We start from the raw sequence: 19,305 nt of genomic DNA, 5'->3' as shown, positions 1-19,305 counted from the left end.
GATCACAGCTGCTACCTGCTCTTTAGGTGCAATCAACCCATACTGTAGATGTAATGAGGTGCAATGAATCCATAAGGATTCTCCAAACTGCACATCGGTCTTTGAATAAGGAACCGTGATCCAATCCAAGACCAAAGATCCCAGAGCCAGGCCTCCGAAATACCTAAGCCACTCCATCTTGTCAGGATTGAACCTGAGTCTATTCCTTCCCATCAGACCTACAGAGTTTTCTGGTATTAGACTAGGACCTTGACAGCATCACTTTTGTTGACCTGGGATTGAGGTGTATGACTGCATATCATCGGGTATCTTTCTCATATTTTCTGCAGTGTAGCCTGAATTCTTTCATAAGAATAGCCAACTCTGAACTGTAGTCAATTCTTCAAGGATTCCCCCCCGCACACACACACACACATTAATAGGATTTTTAAATAAATTATAGCAGATTAGGAATCTTATTGTAGAGACTGGGCTATCATTTGGCTGCTCTCAGCAAACAGCTCTGCGGCTACCATCTGTTAGCAGAACAATTCTTGCTACTGAATTACTTACTGACAAATAATCCCTTCCCTTTCAGGGCACATTTTATTGCTTTTATTTATTATAGGAATGCTTTTCTGAATTCAGATTCATTACAATGTTTCATTATATTTTAATATTTTTACACTGAAATAGGGTTATTTTAATAAGCAGTTTAGAAATACTTTTCAAATAAATAATATTCACTGCATAGAACATGTAGTTTAAAGGGATAGATCATGAACCACAGTCAGCATTTCAAGCCAAAGCTGGATGAAGTAGAACCTATTCTATTCTGGTCTAAGCAAGCCAAACATTAAATGACTTGAAAATTTTATTTTTGGATAGAAGAGAATTAAAAAGAGAAGCCACAAAAGCATATTTGGCATGTAGGAAGGAAATTTCAAACTCAGACTTACATGGTTGCATGCAAACTTTACAAAATAAAATGTTAATCACAAGTTGGATTTTTAAAAAATGATAAAGATATTGTCTTTATGTATTTGTCTCATGGCAACTGTGATTATTTCAGAGATATAAAATATATGAAATGGAATTGCTATGTTAAGGAAAGGATTTTATGCTAAGGCAGGGCTATTATTTTCTGAGGATATTTCCTCCCACTGTTATTCTACTTGCTTTAGCTTTTATGGATCCTAGTATATACAGATGCACAAATCGTACATTTCCAAACGGGGAAATGACCTCATGATGTGGGTCATGCTCTATGCTGTGGCATATGAGATGCAAAAAACAGCCAGACTGCGTGTTAGCTGGATCAGGAGGAATGTTAATTATTTTTAGCGCCTCCTTTCACTCCCAAATTTTTTTGGTCTAGATCAGGGCTGTCAAACTCCCAGCTGGCGGGCCGGATGTATCACATGCTGGCCACGCCCATGCTCAATTTAATGAAGGGGGAAAAAGTCCCGATACGTCACATGACGCCACTGTGATGATGTGAGTTTGACACCCCTGGTCTAGATGATAAAATATATGGTCACTCTAACTTTTGTAGAAATTATGTATAATTTTTAAGCATTCCTTATAACTTAAGAGCAAGCCACAGTGACTTTCATGAAGAAATGGATACATGAATGTTAGGAGCTTCCTGAAGCCTGGCACAGTTATAAAACATTGTTAGCCTTGAACATCTGCACAGTTGTCCTGTCTTGTTAGCAAGAGAATTAAGAAATCATCACACCCTAGTGTATTAGTAAAATAAAATATTTTGCTAACTATCCACTTATCAAAAAGCCTTTTCTCTAACCTTTTAATACATCTGATTAAAGATGACTTTGGGAGAATCTTGTTTTCTGTTAAGCATATATTGTGATTGAAGGATGTAAAGCAAGCATTGGGAATGAAAGAAAAGAAAAAATAAACCACTGGCCTCTTGATTGAAACAGTTATAACAAAATGTTATTGTTTTTCTTACTTGAGGATAGTCAGGATAAAGAATACAATGGCTACAACTTCATAAATCAACTTTTAAAAACTTTTATCTGTTACTATACAAAACTGACTCCAATGTAACTGAGGAAGAAACCAATCAATTCTTAGGTAACATATCTCTATACAAAGATCACATATGATCAAACTTCCTCTCTAGCTGTACCTTTATTTCTTCGGGAAATAATAGATTCCATTAAAATCATAAAAAGAAGAAAAGCTCCAGTCCTGATGGTTACTCCATTGAGTAGTGTATAACACATATTGATTTTTTTTTTTTTGCCTGTTTCCTGGCATCCACTTTTTACTCATTATATTGGGAAATTGCTCTTCCAATGCTTCTTCATACAGGATATATACAGTACTTTCTCTTTCCACAGTCATCATACTTTTTCTCTTGTTTCTTTCACTCCCATTTTTCATTCCCATTTTTTGCCAAGATAGTTCATGCATTAATTCATATGGGAAAATTGAAAACTATCTCACAAGACAATGAAAAATCTAAGATTCACACTCAGGAAACATTTAGAACATTATTTAATATTAATCTTGCATTCATTCAAATAAATGTTCATCTCTCTACTGAGTTTCATTTAACAAGAGGGCTATTTGTTTTACTTAGGGAGAAAAACAGATCTCAGCTTGTATCTGAGTTTGGTATTTCCCAAAAATGGGGAAATTCGTTTACTTATTTATTCTCCAGAACTTTGGGAGAATTCATGGGGCAAACTAAGACCAATCCATTATATTTTGAGAAACTTCTCCCACAACCTATCTTAAACTATAAACAAGTGTATACATGATCTGAATACAAGTTATATTCATGCTCCTCTTCCACAGACTTTTAACTACCTTACATGATGAAACCTTCTTGAAAACATCCATCTATCCATCCTTCCATCATCAAATCTGCCCAAAACTCCCAGACATTTACAATATGTGTTAAATTGAGCTGGTCCTAAAATATTTTACTATTTATTTATATTTATTGGCACCCAACTCCTGTGGACTATGCTTTCTGATTTTTCTCAGTGTCAATGGGATTTCTAGTTTTTCTAGGATTCCTTTGTTTTAAACTGAAAACAGAGATGGGTATAATAGAAACCTTGTAGAATTGAGATGGACATAGCCATCTCTGGATAAAACCTCTGGGGAAATATAAAGACAAAGAGAACATAGCATGAAGCATCAAAATGTAGAAGTAGTTGAGTTAACTGGTGGTATCTTGGATGAAAGAATTTTCAACAAACAAGCCTCTTTAAAAAGCCTTAAAAACAGATAATATTATCATCAGACAAGAGAAAAGGAAATCACCTTATACTGAATATACTGGCTGCTTTGGATTATCTTCCTTGACTCAGAGGCATTCCAAGTCTAAGGCAAGGTTTCTACAAGGTCCCAGCAGACCAATATCCTTTAGCAACTGCAGATGCCAGAAACTGAATCCAAGACAATCTGCACACAGGACAAACACTTCATCCTTGAGATATGCTTTCTCACTGCATATCAGATGCCATAGTAAAGATCAACATGCAAAGGTCACAACTACTGTGTCACAGTTGCCCTCAGAACGTATGGCTATCCCTGGTGGGCCTTCATCAAATCTCAAAAAAGACTCTACAAGAGTTCCTCTATTAACAGATAACAAAGAGAACAATAAATGAAGCAATGTTGGCATTCCATATGTTGCAGGAATAAGCTCAAGAGGATCTTCAGCCAACACAACATACAGGCATACTTTAAACCCAAGAATACATTAAGGCAGAATCTTGTCCACCCCGAGGATAAACATCCAAACACAACTGAACAATGTGGTATATATGCAGTACAATGCAATAAGCCATATGCAGATCAGTACATTGGGGAAACAAAACAACCACTTAAAAAATGCATGGCTCAACATATAGTAGGAGAACAAACACATCAGGACTAGATTCAGCAGTCCATCTGCATTTAATAGACAAAAGCCACTCTTTTGAAGACAGCAAAGTCCACATTTTGTACAGAGAAGACCGCTGGTTTGAAAGAGGTGTCAAAGAGGCCATCTATATCAAAATTGAACAGCCGTCTCTCAACAGAGGGGGAGGGATACAACATCATCTATCTCTAGTCTACAACACTGTCCTTTCAACAGTTCCAAGAAGGCCCCACACCCACTTGCACTAATCAGGTGACCCTGATGACACAGATAAACCTCCAGGTGGCCTCAATGACTCTATAAAAGAATGCAAATGACCAGCTGTCTGCAAGGAGTATAAATCCTTCCAGTTTCCACCATCCAGTCAGAGCTGAAGAAGCTTCTTGGATGAGAGGCGAAATATCTTCAAAGAAAAAACAGAAAGTAAAGTTGCCTCTTGAAAAAAAAAAGCACCTGTGGGACAACCATGACTTAGATGACTGAGAATCTCTGTAGACATTTTACTGTCTCATAAGGATTAGAAGGATATTGACCTGAGTCTGGTTCATTGGTCAGTACTTACATACTTATTCACATGAAGGATAATATGCATTTTGCATTTATTTTTATTTCAAATCCATTACTAAGCATGCACACTGCTTAAAGAAACCTTATCTCACCTGAAAAAAGTTTAATAAAGAGCTAGAAAGCACCAAAATATTGAGATATTTGGATACCTATGTACTCTTTTAGGATACCTATGTTGATTTCTACGTTGGTACAGAAGAACTACTAAAGGATATCTCTCTTCCTACTTGTTCATTTCTATATATTCATTGGTCAATTGTGGTTCTCAGATGAGTGTTTCATCTAAGATACAATTCATGATTTTTAAGTAAATCCCAATGATTTTGAAGTCAAAGAGAATGTTTCAATTCTTTCAAAAATTCAAGGAAAAACTGAGATGAAAATTCCAACTTTCATTTTAGCACTGAATCACCGTATGTTGCATTAAAATCTGTATCTAACTGTACATCAATAATGGTTTATCAGACATATTTACAGTGAGATGTGTTTATCTCAAAGCAGTAACATAGAAATAAAATGAAACATCCACTGAATTCTAGTGGGAGTAGCCAGATATGACACTCAACTCTTCTCCAATTTCATAGTTGAGGAAGTAATACTGGGCACAACTACACCACCAAGAAAGTTCTGTTAATTTATGCTTACAGAAAATTTAACAACCTCTTCTTGTCACCTAATATGGTTCACATTAACGAAAGACATAAGATGCCCCTGAGGAAATTAAATTCTTTTAAATATTTTTTTAGAAAATCTTATGAGAAATTAGTCTATTACAGTGTATCGTATTTATTTAGAAGGACACGGCTGGCTCTGCCATTCATAAAATGACGAGTAGCTTTATTTGGAGAAGTACAGTATATATCTGTTCTCCCATGTCCAAAGAGAATCTGAGTGATCTGAAGCAGGGGGCCCCAACCCCTCAGACGTGGCTTGGTACTGGGCTGTGGCCTATTTGGGCCGTGCAAGCAGCAGGCAAGCACACAAAGCTGCATTTGTGCAAGCAGCGTATGCTTGCAAAACCATCCCTTCTCCCCTCCCCAACACTGGTCCACAGAGCAGTGCAAGAATTTGCAAAAACCAGGATGATCACTAATGGAGAGTTGGAATTATGAGGTAGGCCAGATCAGGAAACAGACAAGAATTATACAGTAAGGTTACTTTATTGTTGGAATAAAAACCTGAAAGTCTGTTGATGATTTCTCCTGCCCTCTCTTATACCAAAAAGAGTCAAGGCAGAGTTATTTTCAGTTTCTTTTTCTCAGTTTCTCCTTTCCCAGGATTTCATCTCTTATTTTGCCTTAACTGATCCTCTATTGCGTCCTTAAGATTATGAGTATATCCCTCTGCACAGAAATAATATAATGTAGATCATCCTAAAACATCATTTTGGGATCTGAATAGCAATATAGATAAAATACAATGTCTGCAATACTTAAAATACTTCTCCAATTTGAATTCAGGGAAAATAAAATGGTCTGTTTTAGTATATAAAATACCAAAACGCAGCATACCTCCTTGTTTAAAAAACTGCTTGGCAGATGCTAGATTTTGTTATAATACCTTATTATCTGATTTCCATTTAATAACCATAAAAGATGAAATGGGGAGTAAGTAACAGACTGAAATATTTTAGAGCCACTGGCATTGTGACTGCCTTTAGAATAAATCAATGCAAGTCTTCAAATTCAGCCAAACTACAAGTCACAGTATGAATTTTATTTTCCAAATAAAAATAACTGGCTGCATTATGTGCATAAAGTTGCACAATGCAAAATTAAATCTCTGGCAGGTAAAATGAGAACCCAGAGCTCTTCCCATTGGTGGGATAAAGATAAAAAGCCCTCGCCTCCCCATCTATCTTCTGCCAGCTTGCTTCTGCTCCAATTTGTTTAAAATTCTTTAAGCCTGTTCAAAAGACACATAATTAAAGGTCTTATCTTTCTCTTTTCTCTGGCAAAAGTTACTAACAACTTCATGGACAAGTTAAACTTTCTTGGACTTCACTCAAGTTTTTAAATCATGAGTCAGAACTGGATTGGCTTTGGCCAACATTTCCTCCATCCACTAAATGAGTCAGAAGAAAAACACAAAGTAAATCCAGTTCACCTCCATCTAAAAAGTTAAGTTCATCTATGTGCTCCTGTTCAAATCACTTTCACTTCCCCTCCTACCCGTTTCCCCCCAGAAATTTGTGTTTCAACACCTAGAAGTGAAACCCTTTCTCTAAAGAACAAAGTCAAGTCACAGCAGAGTGATGATTGCCATGCAGACAGCTGTCCTCCCACAGATGTGACGCCCTCTGCCTTATCCATGTAATCATTAAATCCCCGGCTGGGCCTTGTTTGATAGGGATCTGGAAAGCCTATTGAAATCCCCTTAGTGGCCTCATGTTCTCAAGAGATAAAATAAATAAAAAAACCAACCTTCTCATCAGCCTTACCAAGCATTCTTTAGAAAGAGAAAAGCCCTAGTGATTGGATCAGTGGCTGGTTCTGTTCTCCCAAACACTGAGGCTCCTTCATGCAATGCCTCCTGGGAAACATGCTTGCTTCTGCTGGAATGTTTCTGCAAAGGCCAGCAATATGCGGCCATGTTGGAACCCCATGGGGACGCAGTGGCTAAGATGCTGAGCTTGTCGATCAGAAAGGTCGGCAGTTCAGCAGTTCAAATCCCTAGCACCGCATAACGGAGTGAGGTCCCATTACTTGTCCCAGCTTCTACCAACCTAGCAGTTCGAAAGCATGTAAAAATGAAAGTAGAAAAATAGGGACCATTTTGGTGGGAAGGTAACAGCATTCCATGCGCCTTCGGCGTTTCGTCATGCCGGCCACATGAACACTTCGGACAGCGCTAGCTCTTCGGCTTTGTAACGGAGATGAGCACCGTCCCCTAGAGCCAGAAATGACTAGCACGTATGTGCGAGGGAAACCTTTGTCTTCACCTAGGAACCCCATGGACTAAAAAGATTTTTATTGTGGGCACATAATTTGATTCTGTAAGGAGTTGGATTATAAGGAGAATTTCCAGCTCCATTCAGTATAGTAGACAATTGATTGGCTATTCATTGGAGACAATGCACATTTAAAAGCTTGGACACTAGGTGTGTATGGGGCTTCCAAAGGACAGAGGCTGCTTCAATGCTATCTAAAATAATCTTCTCCTCAGAGCTTCTATCCAACTAACCCCCATCATCCCTAGCTGTACTAAAGGGAAGGTGAAAGAAATATTAGTTAAGTGCAGGTGAAGATGCAGAGGTGGGCAAAAGCTGCTCTTCTCCATTGATGCCATTCTAAAAATCCTACTGTACCCTTATAGTTCCACCTGAGATCCAATCTGCCAAAATATTATTGAAGGATGTTTGCTTAAATTACTTAAGCTTCTGTGCAAGTTTTAAAAAATTATCATGAAAACTGTGTTAGAGAAAGAGCGAAGTGTTTACATTGTCTGATACATTATTTTTAACAGGCATGCATAATTATATACTGATTAAGCAATTTCCTTGCTTAAGGCCACTTTTGTTAATTCCAGTTGCAAACTTTTATACTCTCTAAGTATTTCAGAAAAGTATTTCTAAGCAATCGGGATGACATTTATGCTTTATCAATTAGTTAAGATAATGAAATAGAAGTTTGCTGCCCTTATATAATATGTTATAAAAAAGCACATTAGTGCACTTCATTGTTTTACAGGTAGTCCTCAAGTTATAACCATTCATTTAACAAATGTTTGAAGTTATGAGAGCACTGAAAGAAATGACGTAAGACTGTCGCAGTGCCCCTCTGGTTGCATAATTGCAATTCAGGTGCTTTTTATGATGGTTGCAGTGTTCCAGGTCCTGTGATCATGATTTACAACCTTCCCAGCTGACTTCTAACAAGCAAAATCAATGGAAGAAGATGGATTTGCTTAACACCCCATGATTTGCTTAATTACTGTGGCAAAAATAAAAATCCAGTGGGGTCACTCAATGACTTACTTCATGATTGCATCACTTAGTGATAGAAGTTCCTGTCCCAATTATGATTATGAGCCAAGGACTACCTCTACACATTCTATGGATTCTTCAGGAGAAATAAATGAGGCATATCAGCTAGACCAGTGTTGGTGAACCTTTGGGCTCAGCATGCCAAAAAATTGTTAAATGTCTAACTTAACATTGCTGATATGTTTCCCCCCTCCCCTCTCCTCTCTCTCTCTCTCACACACACACACACAAATAAAAGAGAAGGGGCCTCAACTTCAGTCCTAGCATCACTGATGCCATTCAAAATATGCATGATCCTTTGGGATTGGTACAATTGCCCTCATAGATCTATTGTATGCCGTTTACATTCGGGTGGTGTTCTTTTTCTTTTTATAAAGTTTTATTTGGGTTTTCACACACACAAAATACAAGTAAAATAGCATGGTCCCGGGTTACACTTCTTTATACAGACACAAACTCAATTTCATGCTCATTTTTGTGTTCTATTCCATATCTTATTACTATTTTGCATTTTCTATATAGTTGTTCCCCTCTTTTAATTTTCTCAACTTTATTTTGATTATCTCATCTCAATTCAAATCATTGTTTGTATTTTTGTCTGTCCTGTTTCAATTTCATATTATCTTTTCTCATTAAACAAATTTTCTCCTGTAGTTACTAATTGGAGTATGACACCTTTATATCTTTTAATTTTATCCATTCAACTCTTATTTAAACTTCAATGTATACCATAAGGTTATAACATTCAATATAATACATAATACATAACTTCCAATCGAATTCTGCTTGGTACATTCTTAAAATACACACTATATTCTTTAAAAAAAAGATTATAAATATATGTAATTAAAAACCCCTTTCCATTCCAATTCAGTTCTATCATTAATATTCATTAAAGTCTTAACATCTTTAACATTTCTTTTCAATTAAATATCATACATCCTTGGGGACACGTATAATCTTTCCATAATTAATTTTTTCCCTATTTCTCTTCGCTTATGTTTTATAAATCATTAAATATTCATTTTATTACATTTATTAACAAACATTCCACTAAATTACGATAACTATTTTATCCATCATTTTGATCATACATTGTTTCATATTTTCTGAAATTATTTCTATTTCTAATATAACAATACTATCTTATGTACCTTTGCAGAATCCCTTTTTCAATTAGATTTTCACCCATTATCTCTAAATAGGCGCTGTTTCTCTATATCTTGTTTCTGTTCTTTATAACTTCTTTTCCTTTCTTTCGTCCCTCTCTTCTTCTCCCTCCCCCTTTTACCCCTTTGTCTCTCTACTTCTAATTCTCTCTTCTTCATTTCCATCTTCTGTTGCTTTCTAATTTTATACTTATTTTTCAAACTATTCTTTTTTTGGGTTGTTTTTCCAAATCTTAAACTTTTCATTCTCTTTCCCCCCTTTCCTCCCCCCCCCCACATAAAATTACTTGTTCATTAAAGATGGCTTCTTCTTTGTCCCAGTCTTCTTGTTCTGCAGGCGTTTCTTGTTGTTTTTCATAGTTCCAAATCTCCATTTCTAAGAATTGAAATACGAAGCCAAAAGAACCTCTCCCTTCTTGTGCATCTTCTTTGTACTTTTTAAGTTCCGTTTTCAGTTCTTCTAAAAGTGGTGCCATTTTAAACAATTTTAAACAACCACCCAATTGATTTTAGTCATTCAAAGGCAGTAACCAAAAACCCAGAAGTCACCAAGTAATCCAAATATTCCCGAGCTGTTTCTTCTTACTTCTTTTTTCACTTTCTCTTCCTGAGGTTTTACTATTTTGTTGCCATGTTTCAGTTAAAATGTATCTTTTAGAAGTCTTGTTGAGATTTTACTGTAAGTTCTTTTTAATTCCAGGTAGTCTCCTCCCTTCCAGATCCTGCCCTTTTATTCTTTTTCTCTCCTTTCCTGCTTTCAAAAGCTTTTAAATATCCAGAAATCTTTATTATCCCTTTGACATTTTATTTTCAGCTTAAATGCCTATTGATGTCAAAGTGGATTTTTTTTTCAATTTCTTGCTTAAGTCTCTTAGCTGTCAGTATAGGGAAAGGAAGAGGAGAGAAAAAAAACCCAAATTCTTTCCCTTTTCTCTCTCCTTTGCTGCTTGAAAATCTTCTTTGGGAACAGTGTTATTTTTTTTTTGTTTAAATTCCTGGGTACCTTATTTATTGCTTTTTGCTGTTTGACCCGGTCAACCAAAACTTTCTCTTCTTACCTTCCTCCTGCACATTCTTTTCCGGTCAAGTTCTTCTTTGCGGTGGCTATTTCTGACCACTGCTGCAACCGCCTTCGGGAAAGGGAGTAATGGCCAGCTGAGGAGGAGAGATGCAGCTATCTTCAACCCTGCAGGCAGTCTCCCCCCTCTTCACCACCTCTATGGGGTGGCTTAGCCCTGAAACCAGCTGGCTTGGGGCGCTCCAGCGGTGAGCACGGATCAAAACCGCGCAGAGTTGCGGTTTCGGTGTGTCGCCGAAGAAGCTCAAACCGGAAGTCCGGGTGGTGTTATTTTTCTGTTGACAGGTCCCTTTGGCCTACCTAAAACTGCTCTGGGTTGCGCAAGGACTTTGTCCTTGAAGTGACTTCAAAGACTTTTTTTTTTTAATGGCCTCCACAGCCTCCAAAAACCACGCAAGAGTACACCCTGTTCTGCAATTTTCAGAGGCTGCCCCAGAACACATCCCATTCTCACATGAACAATTCTTGTACAATTTTTGAGGCTCCAGTGTCCATGTGAAAGCATATCCCATTCCCTTGCAGCCTCCAAACATCATACGAGAAGAGGGCATTCTTTCAAGAATTAGTTGTTGGGTGTTGGTGAATGTTGGTGTCACCCAAAATATTGTAGCACATCGTCTTTGACACATGTCATAGGTTTGTCTAAACCAGGGGTCTCAAACACAATTTACCTGGGGGCCGCTGGAGGCAGAGGCTGGGTGAGGCTGGGCCGCATAATATTATACTTTATATTATACTTTATATTTATATTATACACTAATACTATACTTTCATATCACGGTGGGGGCCACAGGATATCGTCCTGCGGGCCGCAATTGGCCTGCGGGCCACGAGAATGAGACCTCTGGTCTAAACAGACACTGCCTGCTCCAGAAAAAACTCACTATCCCTTCATCTAAAGTAGGCTTGAAGTTTCTCCAGAAAATATATGTATCTTCCTTATTGTTGTATTGGGCCCAAGTGGCATTTTTAAAGCATTCTGAAAGCATTTTAAATTACTTTTCAATCAGTTAGCCCTATAAAGTAAATTAATGATTAAAGACATTTAAACAAAATGTTTCCTCAACTCTGTCCTACAGAATAGTTCTTTGAACATGAAAACACAGCACAGGTATATATGGGAAAGTCTTTCCAAATTTAATCTTTGCAACAATTCAGTGTGATAGGTTGGGTCTGAGAGAACATGACTAGCCTAAAGTCATCACTGACCTCTGTACTATTTCCAATGCCTTAACAACTATACTATATTGGCAATCAATACTGTATACAGTACATGATATTTAAAGTAAAATAGTACATTTTTGGAGCCACGTTGAGAAAAGCTGTGGGACTTCCTTTTGGAAGTTATCAACTTCACAATCTCTTTGTACTGCTAGGATATTTTGATCAATGAAGGGATCAGATATTGTAGGAAGAGAGCTGTGTTAGTCTATGGTAGCCCAATATCAGAAGAAGGCTAGTAGCATCTTTCAGATTAACGAATTTTATTAAGAGGTATAAGCTTTTGAAAGCTATGACTCTCTTCATTGGATGCAATATAATGAAAGGGTGATAATACACAAGCAATTTTTCACCCAATTGATCAGCAATTCCTCTCTGACTCATTCCAATTTAAATCTGACATCAATCTAGCCATTCCATTGCATCTGATGAAGTGAGCTCACAAATCTTATGCTTCAACGAAATGAGAAACCTTAGTCTGAAAATGTACTACCATGTCCCTAAGGGATCAAGCTATATAGGACTTATCCAATTCAAGTAATAATGATTGCTTTAGAACTTTGGACTAACTTTGTTTAACCATGGTATATTGAATAATATGTAATTAGGTACATTCACATTCTATAATAAACCAGAACAACACCCCTCCCAGATTATAGCTTGCCAATACATCTTAATATCTTGCATTATAAGAGGACATCATGATTAAAACATTCATCTATTTTCATCACGACCTACTGACTTTCCTCCATTGGGGTTTCAGCTATAAACTGACAACGATATTTCTGACTAATGGTTTTTTATGTATACATATGCACACACACCTCTACAAAAGAGGATTTTAAAATATAAGAAAATCAACCACAAAACAATGTAAAATAACATAAAACAATCATTTGATTATTGAAATGCAGGAATACTGTGTAGAAAACAGACTATTCCAGCTAGCTTGTTATTATCAATAGAAGAGAATATTTGTAGCTCAGGGTTGAATTGTGTGGTCCTTGGTGCCCTCTGAGCTTGGTTGTTTTCTTACACACACACATTTCATTACCAAACTAGGAACTATCATCAGTGCTAAAAGGGAGTGGGGTTTGCTCTCATTTTATATACTCAGTGGCTTGCCCTGTCAGTGTTGGTGGGAGTGGTCTTAGTGGTTTCTCGATGGGGCTGCTGTTTACTGTTAACTTGTTTGTCTGAGTTAGTAGTTCCTTGATTGAGGTATTGTTATCATATATGGTTATGCCAACCTAGATTGTGTAGGGATTATGGAAGATGTGATCCAACAAATCCAGATGCACTAGATTGGAGAAACCTATATGTTAATAAGCAGTGACTTTGTTGACCTTTGTACTCCTACTTGGACATGCCAGAGTTGATTGTGGAAACATACTACATTCAATAGGTGCACCACACATCTATAGATCTTCTCTATATAGCTGTCTGAATACATGCACAAGCAAACTGTCAATTTGAGTGTTTCAAGCAAGTGCCTTCAAGAAAGATTAATGAACCCCTGTTGGCAATATGCCAGCTCAATAGTCTGAGAAAGAGCTAAAGTTATAGATTCAGGGGTGGGATTCTACCGGTTCTGTCCACCTCTGTAGAACTCTGCTCTGAAGAGCAGCAGACAGAGAACATACATAGAACCGGTTCTATGTCTGCTGCTGTTTTGGCCCACCTGCCCGCCCGGGCTCCTACCTGACCTTTATTTCCTGCTCTTTCAACCACAGCTGCTTTGTGCGACACAGCTGCGGTTGAAAAAGCAGGAAAAAAGAGCTTGTTCAATTGCTGTGCACTCACGCGCAGCGCTGCTCAGCTGTCCAGGCAGCTAGCTGACGATATACACGCGCATGCAGCAAAACATAAAATCACCGAACCGGTAGTTAAACCAGTCGGATCCCACCTACCGTATAATATTTTTTCTATTTAACTTATGACTATCAAGTCACACCTGAAGAGCAACTCTGGGAAATCAAGTGAATATTTTTTTCCTAATAAACTTTTAAGTATCTGCTGCCCTCCAGAGGAAATAAATTTTTAAGATTCTAGAATGAACATTGTATCTACCGTACATGGTTTTATAGTCATGTTTCACAAAACTTTATGAATTTTAGGATATGACAATGTTAATTTTTGACTTCAAAGGCAGAGACCTAAATTTCTCTTATCTTGTGAATCTTACTAACATCCATGAACCTCTTATTATCTGTTCAAGGATAAGAGGAGAGATGTCTTATGTCTGTCCCCATTATATGAAATTATATGAAAGATTAGAATGCTTAGACTTTCCAGGGATTTTTCAGAATTTCCTAATGTTTTATATTTTAATTAGGTATCATTAAGAAACTGGACTGCACCACTATTCACCATCAACTCCAAATCACTTACCCAACTATTTCAAAATCCAACTGTTCTTTTAAAATGTTCCTCTACAGAAATTAATAAAATTTATCTGTTTAGTCTACACTTTGCTGCTTATTATTATTATTCCATGAAGTTACCTACCGATATATTCTAAGGTGGTTACATTTATTCAGCAGTACTTGATGAAGGATGTAATCAAAAGCAATTCTAGACAGCTGGTTTGCTTTACCTCTATATAACATATTGATCCATATTCAACAAATGTTATAATAGTTACTAAAGCTAATGCTGCTTTCTACCAATTTACCCAAGATAAAAATCATTCATGATGGCCTTTAATTAATTTAATTTTCCTTTGGTCTTATTTAAAACGAGTAATACATCGGTTACTTTTTAACTGTTGAGGTCAATGCTGGTAGCAAGTTCCATAGTTTTGTTATATTATCATAAAGGACATATATCTAACATTTCTTGGATAGAGGCTATCCTTATCTAATTATTCATCAATTTTTATCTGCTGATAAATATCTCATTTCCCTTAACTTTTGCCTTGGTTCTCGTTCTTTCTCTTGAATAAGCAATGGTACAGACAACAAAATGGAATTAGTCAGCAGGAACAAACTTCTGTACAAGCTTTTGATCCCTTTTTAGTTAATAGTACAGCAGCTTCCATAGTCAGTCATTGTTATCACTGTTGGTCTTAATGATTTTTACAATATTTTTTCAAAATATCTTAAACCTCACCAGAAAAATTTAAAGACATCAGGGTAATTTTCACTGTGAACATCCATATGATATAACTCTCAGGTACAATAAGCAAACTAACATAGAAAACTAACCAATGCACCAAAGTTTCTGCTGCATAAGATACTTACTTGACTGCTTCTGCTACATTGTTAGACGTATGGCCTGATAAGGCATCATGCAAATTACGGATAAAGTAATCTCTGTATTCTTCTGGAAGAGCCATGAATGTTCCACCCATCACAATGAATTCCACTTTGTCTATGCTGTGGCCCAGCTGCTTCAGCTGTAAAAATAAGATCAAGTCTTTTGAACCATGCCAACATCTACCACATATTATGTTATGCCTCTCTTTAACCTTTGGCCATTACTGTTCTAGGATATTCTAGGAGTATGGACAGATAGGGTAGAATATTTAGAGTACTCTTGCTTTCTCCACACCAACATTTTAATAAAAAATTATATTTATTCATTTATTTATTTTGAATAGTATTTGCAAACTTGTAGAGGAAGACTACTTTTTTCACCCTGTAAGAGATTTGTTGGGAGGTTATATACCGTATATGCCGGCGTATAAGGCGACCCGGCGTATAAGGCGACCCCCAACATTTCCACTCAAAATATAGTTTGTTATATACTCGCCCCTCTTCCGCACGCCTTCCACTTTTGCACTTTTTTTTTTTTGAGGCACTTTTGTGCACCGTGGAAAACGAATCCCGTGAAGCCGAAAGGGCAGCCAGCCTTCTCCCAGCTCCCAAGGAAGCGAGGCTCGCACCGCCCGAGCTCCGCTGAGGTATCCGGCTGGGGCTGTCAGGAGTTGTTACCGCTGGCGCAGCTCCGGCGGACTCCAGTCCCGCGTTGCCTCGGGAAGGGAAAGGCAAAAAGGAAGAGCCGCGCGGCGCTTTGCAATGGCAGCAGCGGCTCCTGGTTTTGCCTTTCCCTTCCCGAGGCAATGCGGGACTGGGCGCGCGAGCCGCGCCAGCGGTAACAACTCCTGACAGCCCCAGCCGGATACCTCAGCGGAGCTCGGGCGGTGCGAGCCTCGTTTCCTTGGGAGCTGGGAGAAGGCTGGCTGCTCCTTCGGTCTTCACGGGATCCGTTCCACGTTAAAAGTGCCCACGCCGCGTGCTTCCCTTCTGGTGCCCCGTATAACCCCCCGGCGACCCCCCAATTGGAGGCTGTTTTTCGGCAAAAAGTCGTCTTTCGCTGGCTTGATAAATAACCTTTGGCTAAAAAAAAAAAAAGTGGTCTAACTCAGTGTAAGACAACTTTTTGAATGAAATAACATGGTGGAGAATGCTTAACTTCTGGCATAAGAGCTCTGCAGGTCACCATTCAAGAAGTTGATGTTAATTTATGAAGTCCAAGCAGTATAGGTCATATTAGTGGGATCCTTTCCCTCTTGAAGAGATTGTAATTTTTTCAATGAAAAAGGTTCAGAGTTTAGTGGAAGTTTTTAATCTAGTCCTGATCTTTAGATAAACTTTAGATTTGCTGCAGTGGCTAAGAGTAATTGTTCAGGACTGCCATCCTGCTACAGCCATGCTTTACCAATGCCAGTATGCCATAGGCAATGGGGGGGAGGAAGCTGAGGGGAGGTAGAAAGGAGGCTGGGATAAAGGGGAATTGAAACTACTGTTTGTGCCACGTGAGAGCCGCTGGCAGTTCCAAGTTCATGCAATGGAATGTGTTATCATCCAGCCTGCCAAGCCAGGGTCTGTTGCAAAACAATTTGTTTGAATGTAATTTGACAGTTAAAGATAACTAAGGGAAAGGTGGGGAGAAAGGAAAAGTTTACTAGATGCTTTGGGTGCAGGGCTTCAGATCCAGCTCTGCCATACTGTAACCCTTTGGCATTCAGCATATTTTCCTTTTGATTCAGTTTTCATTTTTACTGATGCTTTTCCTACGTGAAAGAATCTTTTGTGAATCGGTTAATCTCCATGAATGCTAAGTTGGTTTTACTACCTAAGATCATGGACATAGTTGAAGACTAAGCTTTGCATTTAGCTACAAAGAACTAAATTGCTTAATTTTTATCCCATCATCACATTCTTCCACCATAACGAATCCTTACTTGTTCAACTCGGTGTCTGGTCTGGAGATAAGGATCATATCTGGCACGTATGGCTCTCATAGATGTTGGCTGCAAGAAAACAAAACAATATTCCTTAGGAAACAACTAGCAAGATTGTTTTAAAGCGTCTATAATTCAAACTCCTCTCGCACCAGGGACAAATGATAGAGATCAAATTATCTTATAATACTTCACATCAATTATGTAAAAACTTAGTGGTATGTAGAAGATTCTAATGATGGGACAGGTGGAAGGGGAAAAAAAGAGAACCACCATTAGCAAGTTGGATGGACTCAGTCACAATGGTGAATGGTATTCCGTGAAGACTTGAACTCTTACATTATGGACAGATTGAGAAAATCTATGTGTTTGTTAAGAGTTGATACTGATTTGATGAAAAATAATACATCAAATCCAAATTCCTAACTGTACTATACTGTCAAATTTTATTTTTGCTAGATCAGGATATAGCTTTTAGTGGTCTGAGGATTACTCAATCTTGGTCAAAAATGGTGTTCAGCATATTAAAAAAGTGAACAGGTTCAGTATATAAACTAAAAGTTATGTAATGTAAATGTAAATTACATGCTGCAAACAAGATGACCATTCTTTTATTTAATAATGAATTCTATCACATACTTAAGTAGCAATGTCCAGAAAAGTTCTAGAAACCTCATCCTTGACTTTGGAAGGTACTATGTGTTGTATGTATCTGATTTGGGTTTAGCTCTAAGAGCTGAATTAATTTTAATATGATATGTGCAAATCAATTTCACATATGCTGTCCAAATGGGATTTCATAAGTAAGTCTCCATCTGTGTAATGGAGTGATTATAAAATAATTTTGTACAATCTCCATTTTCAAAGCAATCCTAAGTATGTGGTATGGATATACGAGATCAATAGATTAAGGAGTTAGGGAAAAAGGTATCTAACTCAATATAATATAATTTTTTAAAAGTTGCTTCCAGTTCATATTCAGACTTTAGCAAATAGCCAGATTCAGTCAGCTATCAATTTAATAAAAAGCTAAGTGTCTTTTTGAAAACAGAGACCACTCTTAGTGGCTATGTTAACTGAAGACAATGGGAGATGTAATGGAATACTTTTGGAAGCATAATTTGGAAAAGTCTTAATATATTAATATATTACTTCACAAATGTAATTCTTCAAGTATTTTCTTGAACTTAGGTCCTCCATATGCATTGTCCATTCTAGATGAGAATTAAGGGAGCTGAAATCCAACATACTCCAGTAGAACACTGGGTTGAGGAAGCTGTTACATGAATCTAACAGTATCAGTACAACAATGTAGAAGGTATACTTACCTGTACCCCTAACCATCTCTTCATTTCTAACTTAATTTCTAAAATATTATCTCAAGAATTACCATCTCACACTTGAGACAAATAATTACCAGATACAAGTCCAGTTGTGAAATATTGAAAGAAAGAAAATCCAAAGCCATCACTATTTGATGAATGTAAAATAAACTGCCCCCTCCCCCCGCAATATTTTTGATATTCTGGTTTATAGTAAAGTTGTTTTTTCCTGAAATAGGACCAACAGGTCCATGAGAGCAGTACCTCATATCCAGTGTAAGATTGTGTTGAATATTCAAAGTCTGAATCAGGCCCTCCAGGACAGTATCTGTATTTTCAAGAAGAAAATGAAATCATAGCTAGAGGTTAAGCTTATAATTAAAAGCTTGGGTTGGCAACCCTTAAACTGTGTACATTTAAATGAATAACAGATGTTTGAAGGCAAAAGAACTGTTTCAATGAACTTTCAAATGACCCTTGTAGGAAGCAGGCTATTGGCTTAAATAGATCCAGCCCCTATGATGCAGTGCCAGGAAAGGAGTTCAATTTATAGTAGGTTACTGACCAATTCCAAGACAGAAGAAAGAAGTGAATCAGAGACCTTCCAGTTCAAAGAGTGGTTTGGAACCTCAGATATACTAGAAAAAACAGTCCCAACATTATTTTCTGAAAGGCAAAGTTGATAATGAGTGTTGCTAGAAAAATCCATGGCTGTAATATGCTACAGCATAATGTAGTTTCTTTGGTACTGGTTCAGTGTGTTATTTGCAACAGCCATTGTAGTTATAAACCTTAGTTTGTTATTAGAAAAGCCATTGTTAAATATAATTTGCAAACCAAACCTGTGTGTAAATTGTTCCCTACTCCACAAATCATGGTTGAAGTCTGA

General features: G+C 37.4%; 1 protein-coding gene across 2 annotated transcripts in view; it reads right to left on the bottom strand.

The window, feature by feature from the left end:
• ELP3 (elongator acetyltransferase complex subunit 3) overlaps positions 1-19,305 on the bottom strand; it is an 88,122-nt gene that overhangs the window by 64,404 nt on the left and 4,413 nt on the right. For both annotated transcript variants that reach the window (XM_087959985.1, XM_087959980.1), the window contains 3 exons: positions 18,681-18,744; positions 17,095-17,163; positions 15,149-15,303 (listed from right to left, as the gene is read on the bottom strand). In XM_087959985.1, the coding sequence (XP_087816111.1) occupies positions 15,149-15,303; positions 17,095-17,163; positions 18,681-18,744 (288 nt within the window). The remainder of the gene's footprint in view (positions 1-15,148; positions 15,304-17,094; positions 17,164-18,680; positions 18,745-19,305) is intronic.

This window comes from Notechis scutatus, chromosome 1 (genome assembly GCF_049901735.1).
Source record: "Notechis scutatus isolate UNSWTSFEM ecotype Mainland chromosome 1, rNotScu1.2, whole genome shotgun sequence".
In the NCBI taxonomy this organism is placed as follows: domain Eukaryota; kingdom Metazoa; phylum Chordata; class Lepidosauria; order Squamata; family Elapidae; genus Notechis; species Notechis scutatus.
This window is presented reverse-complemented; position numbering and strand designations above follow the sequence as displayed.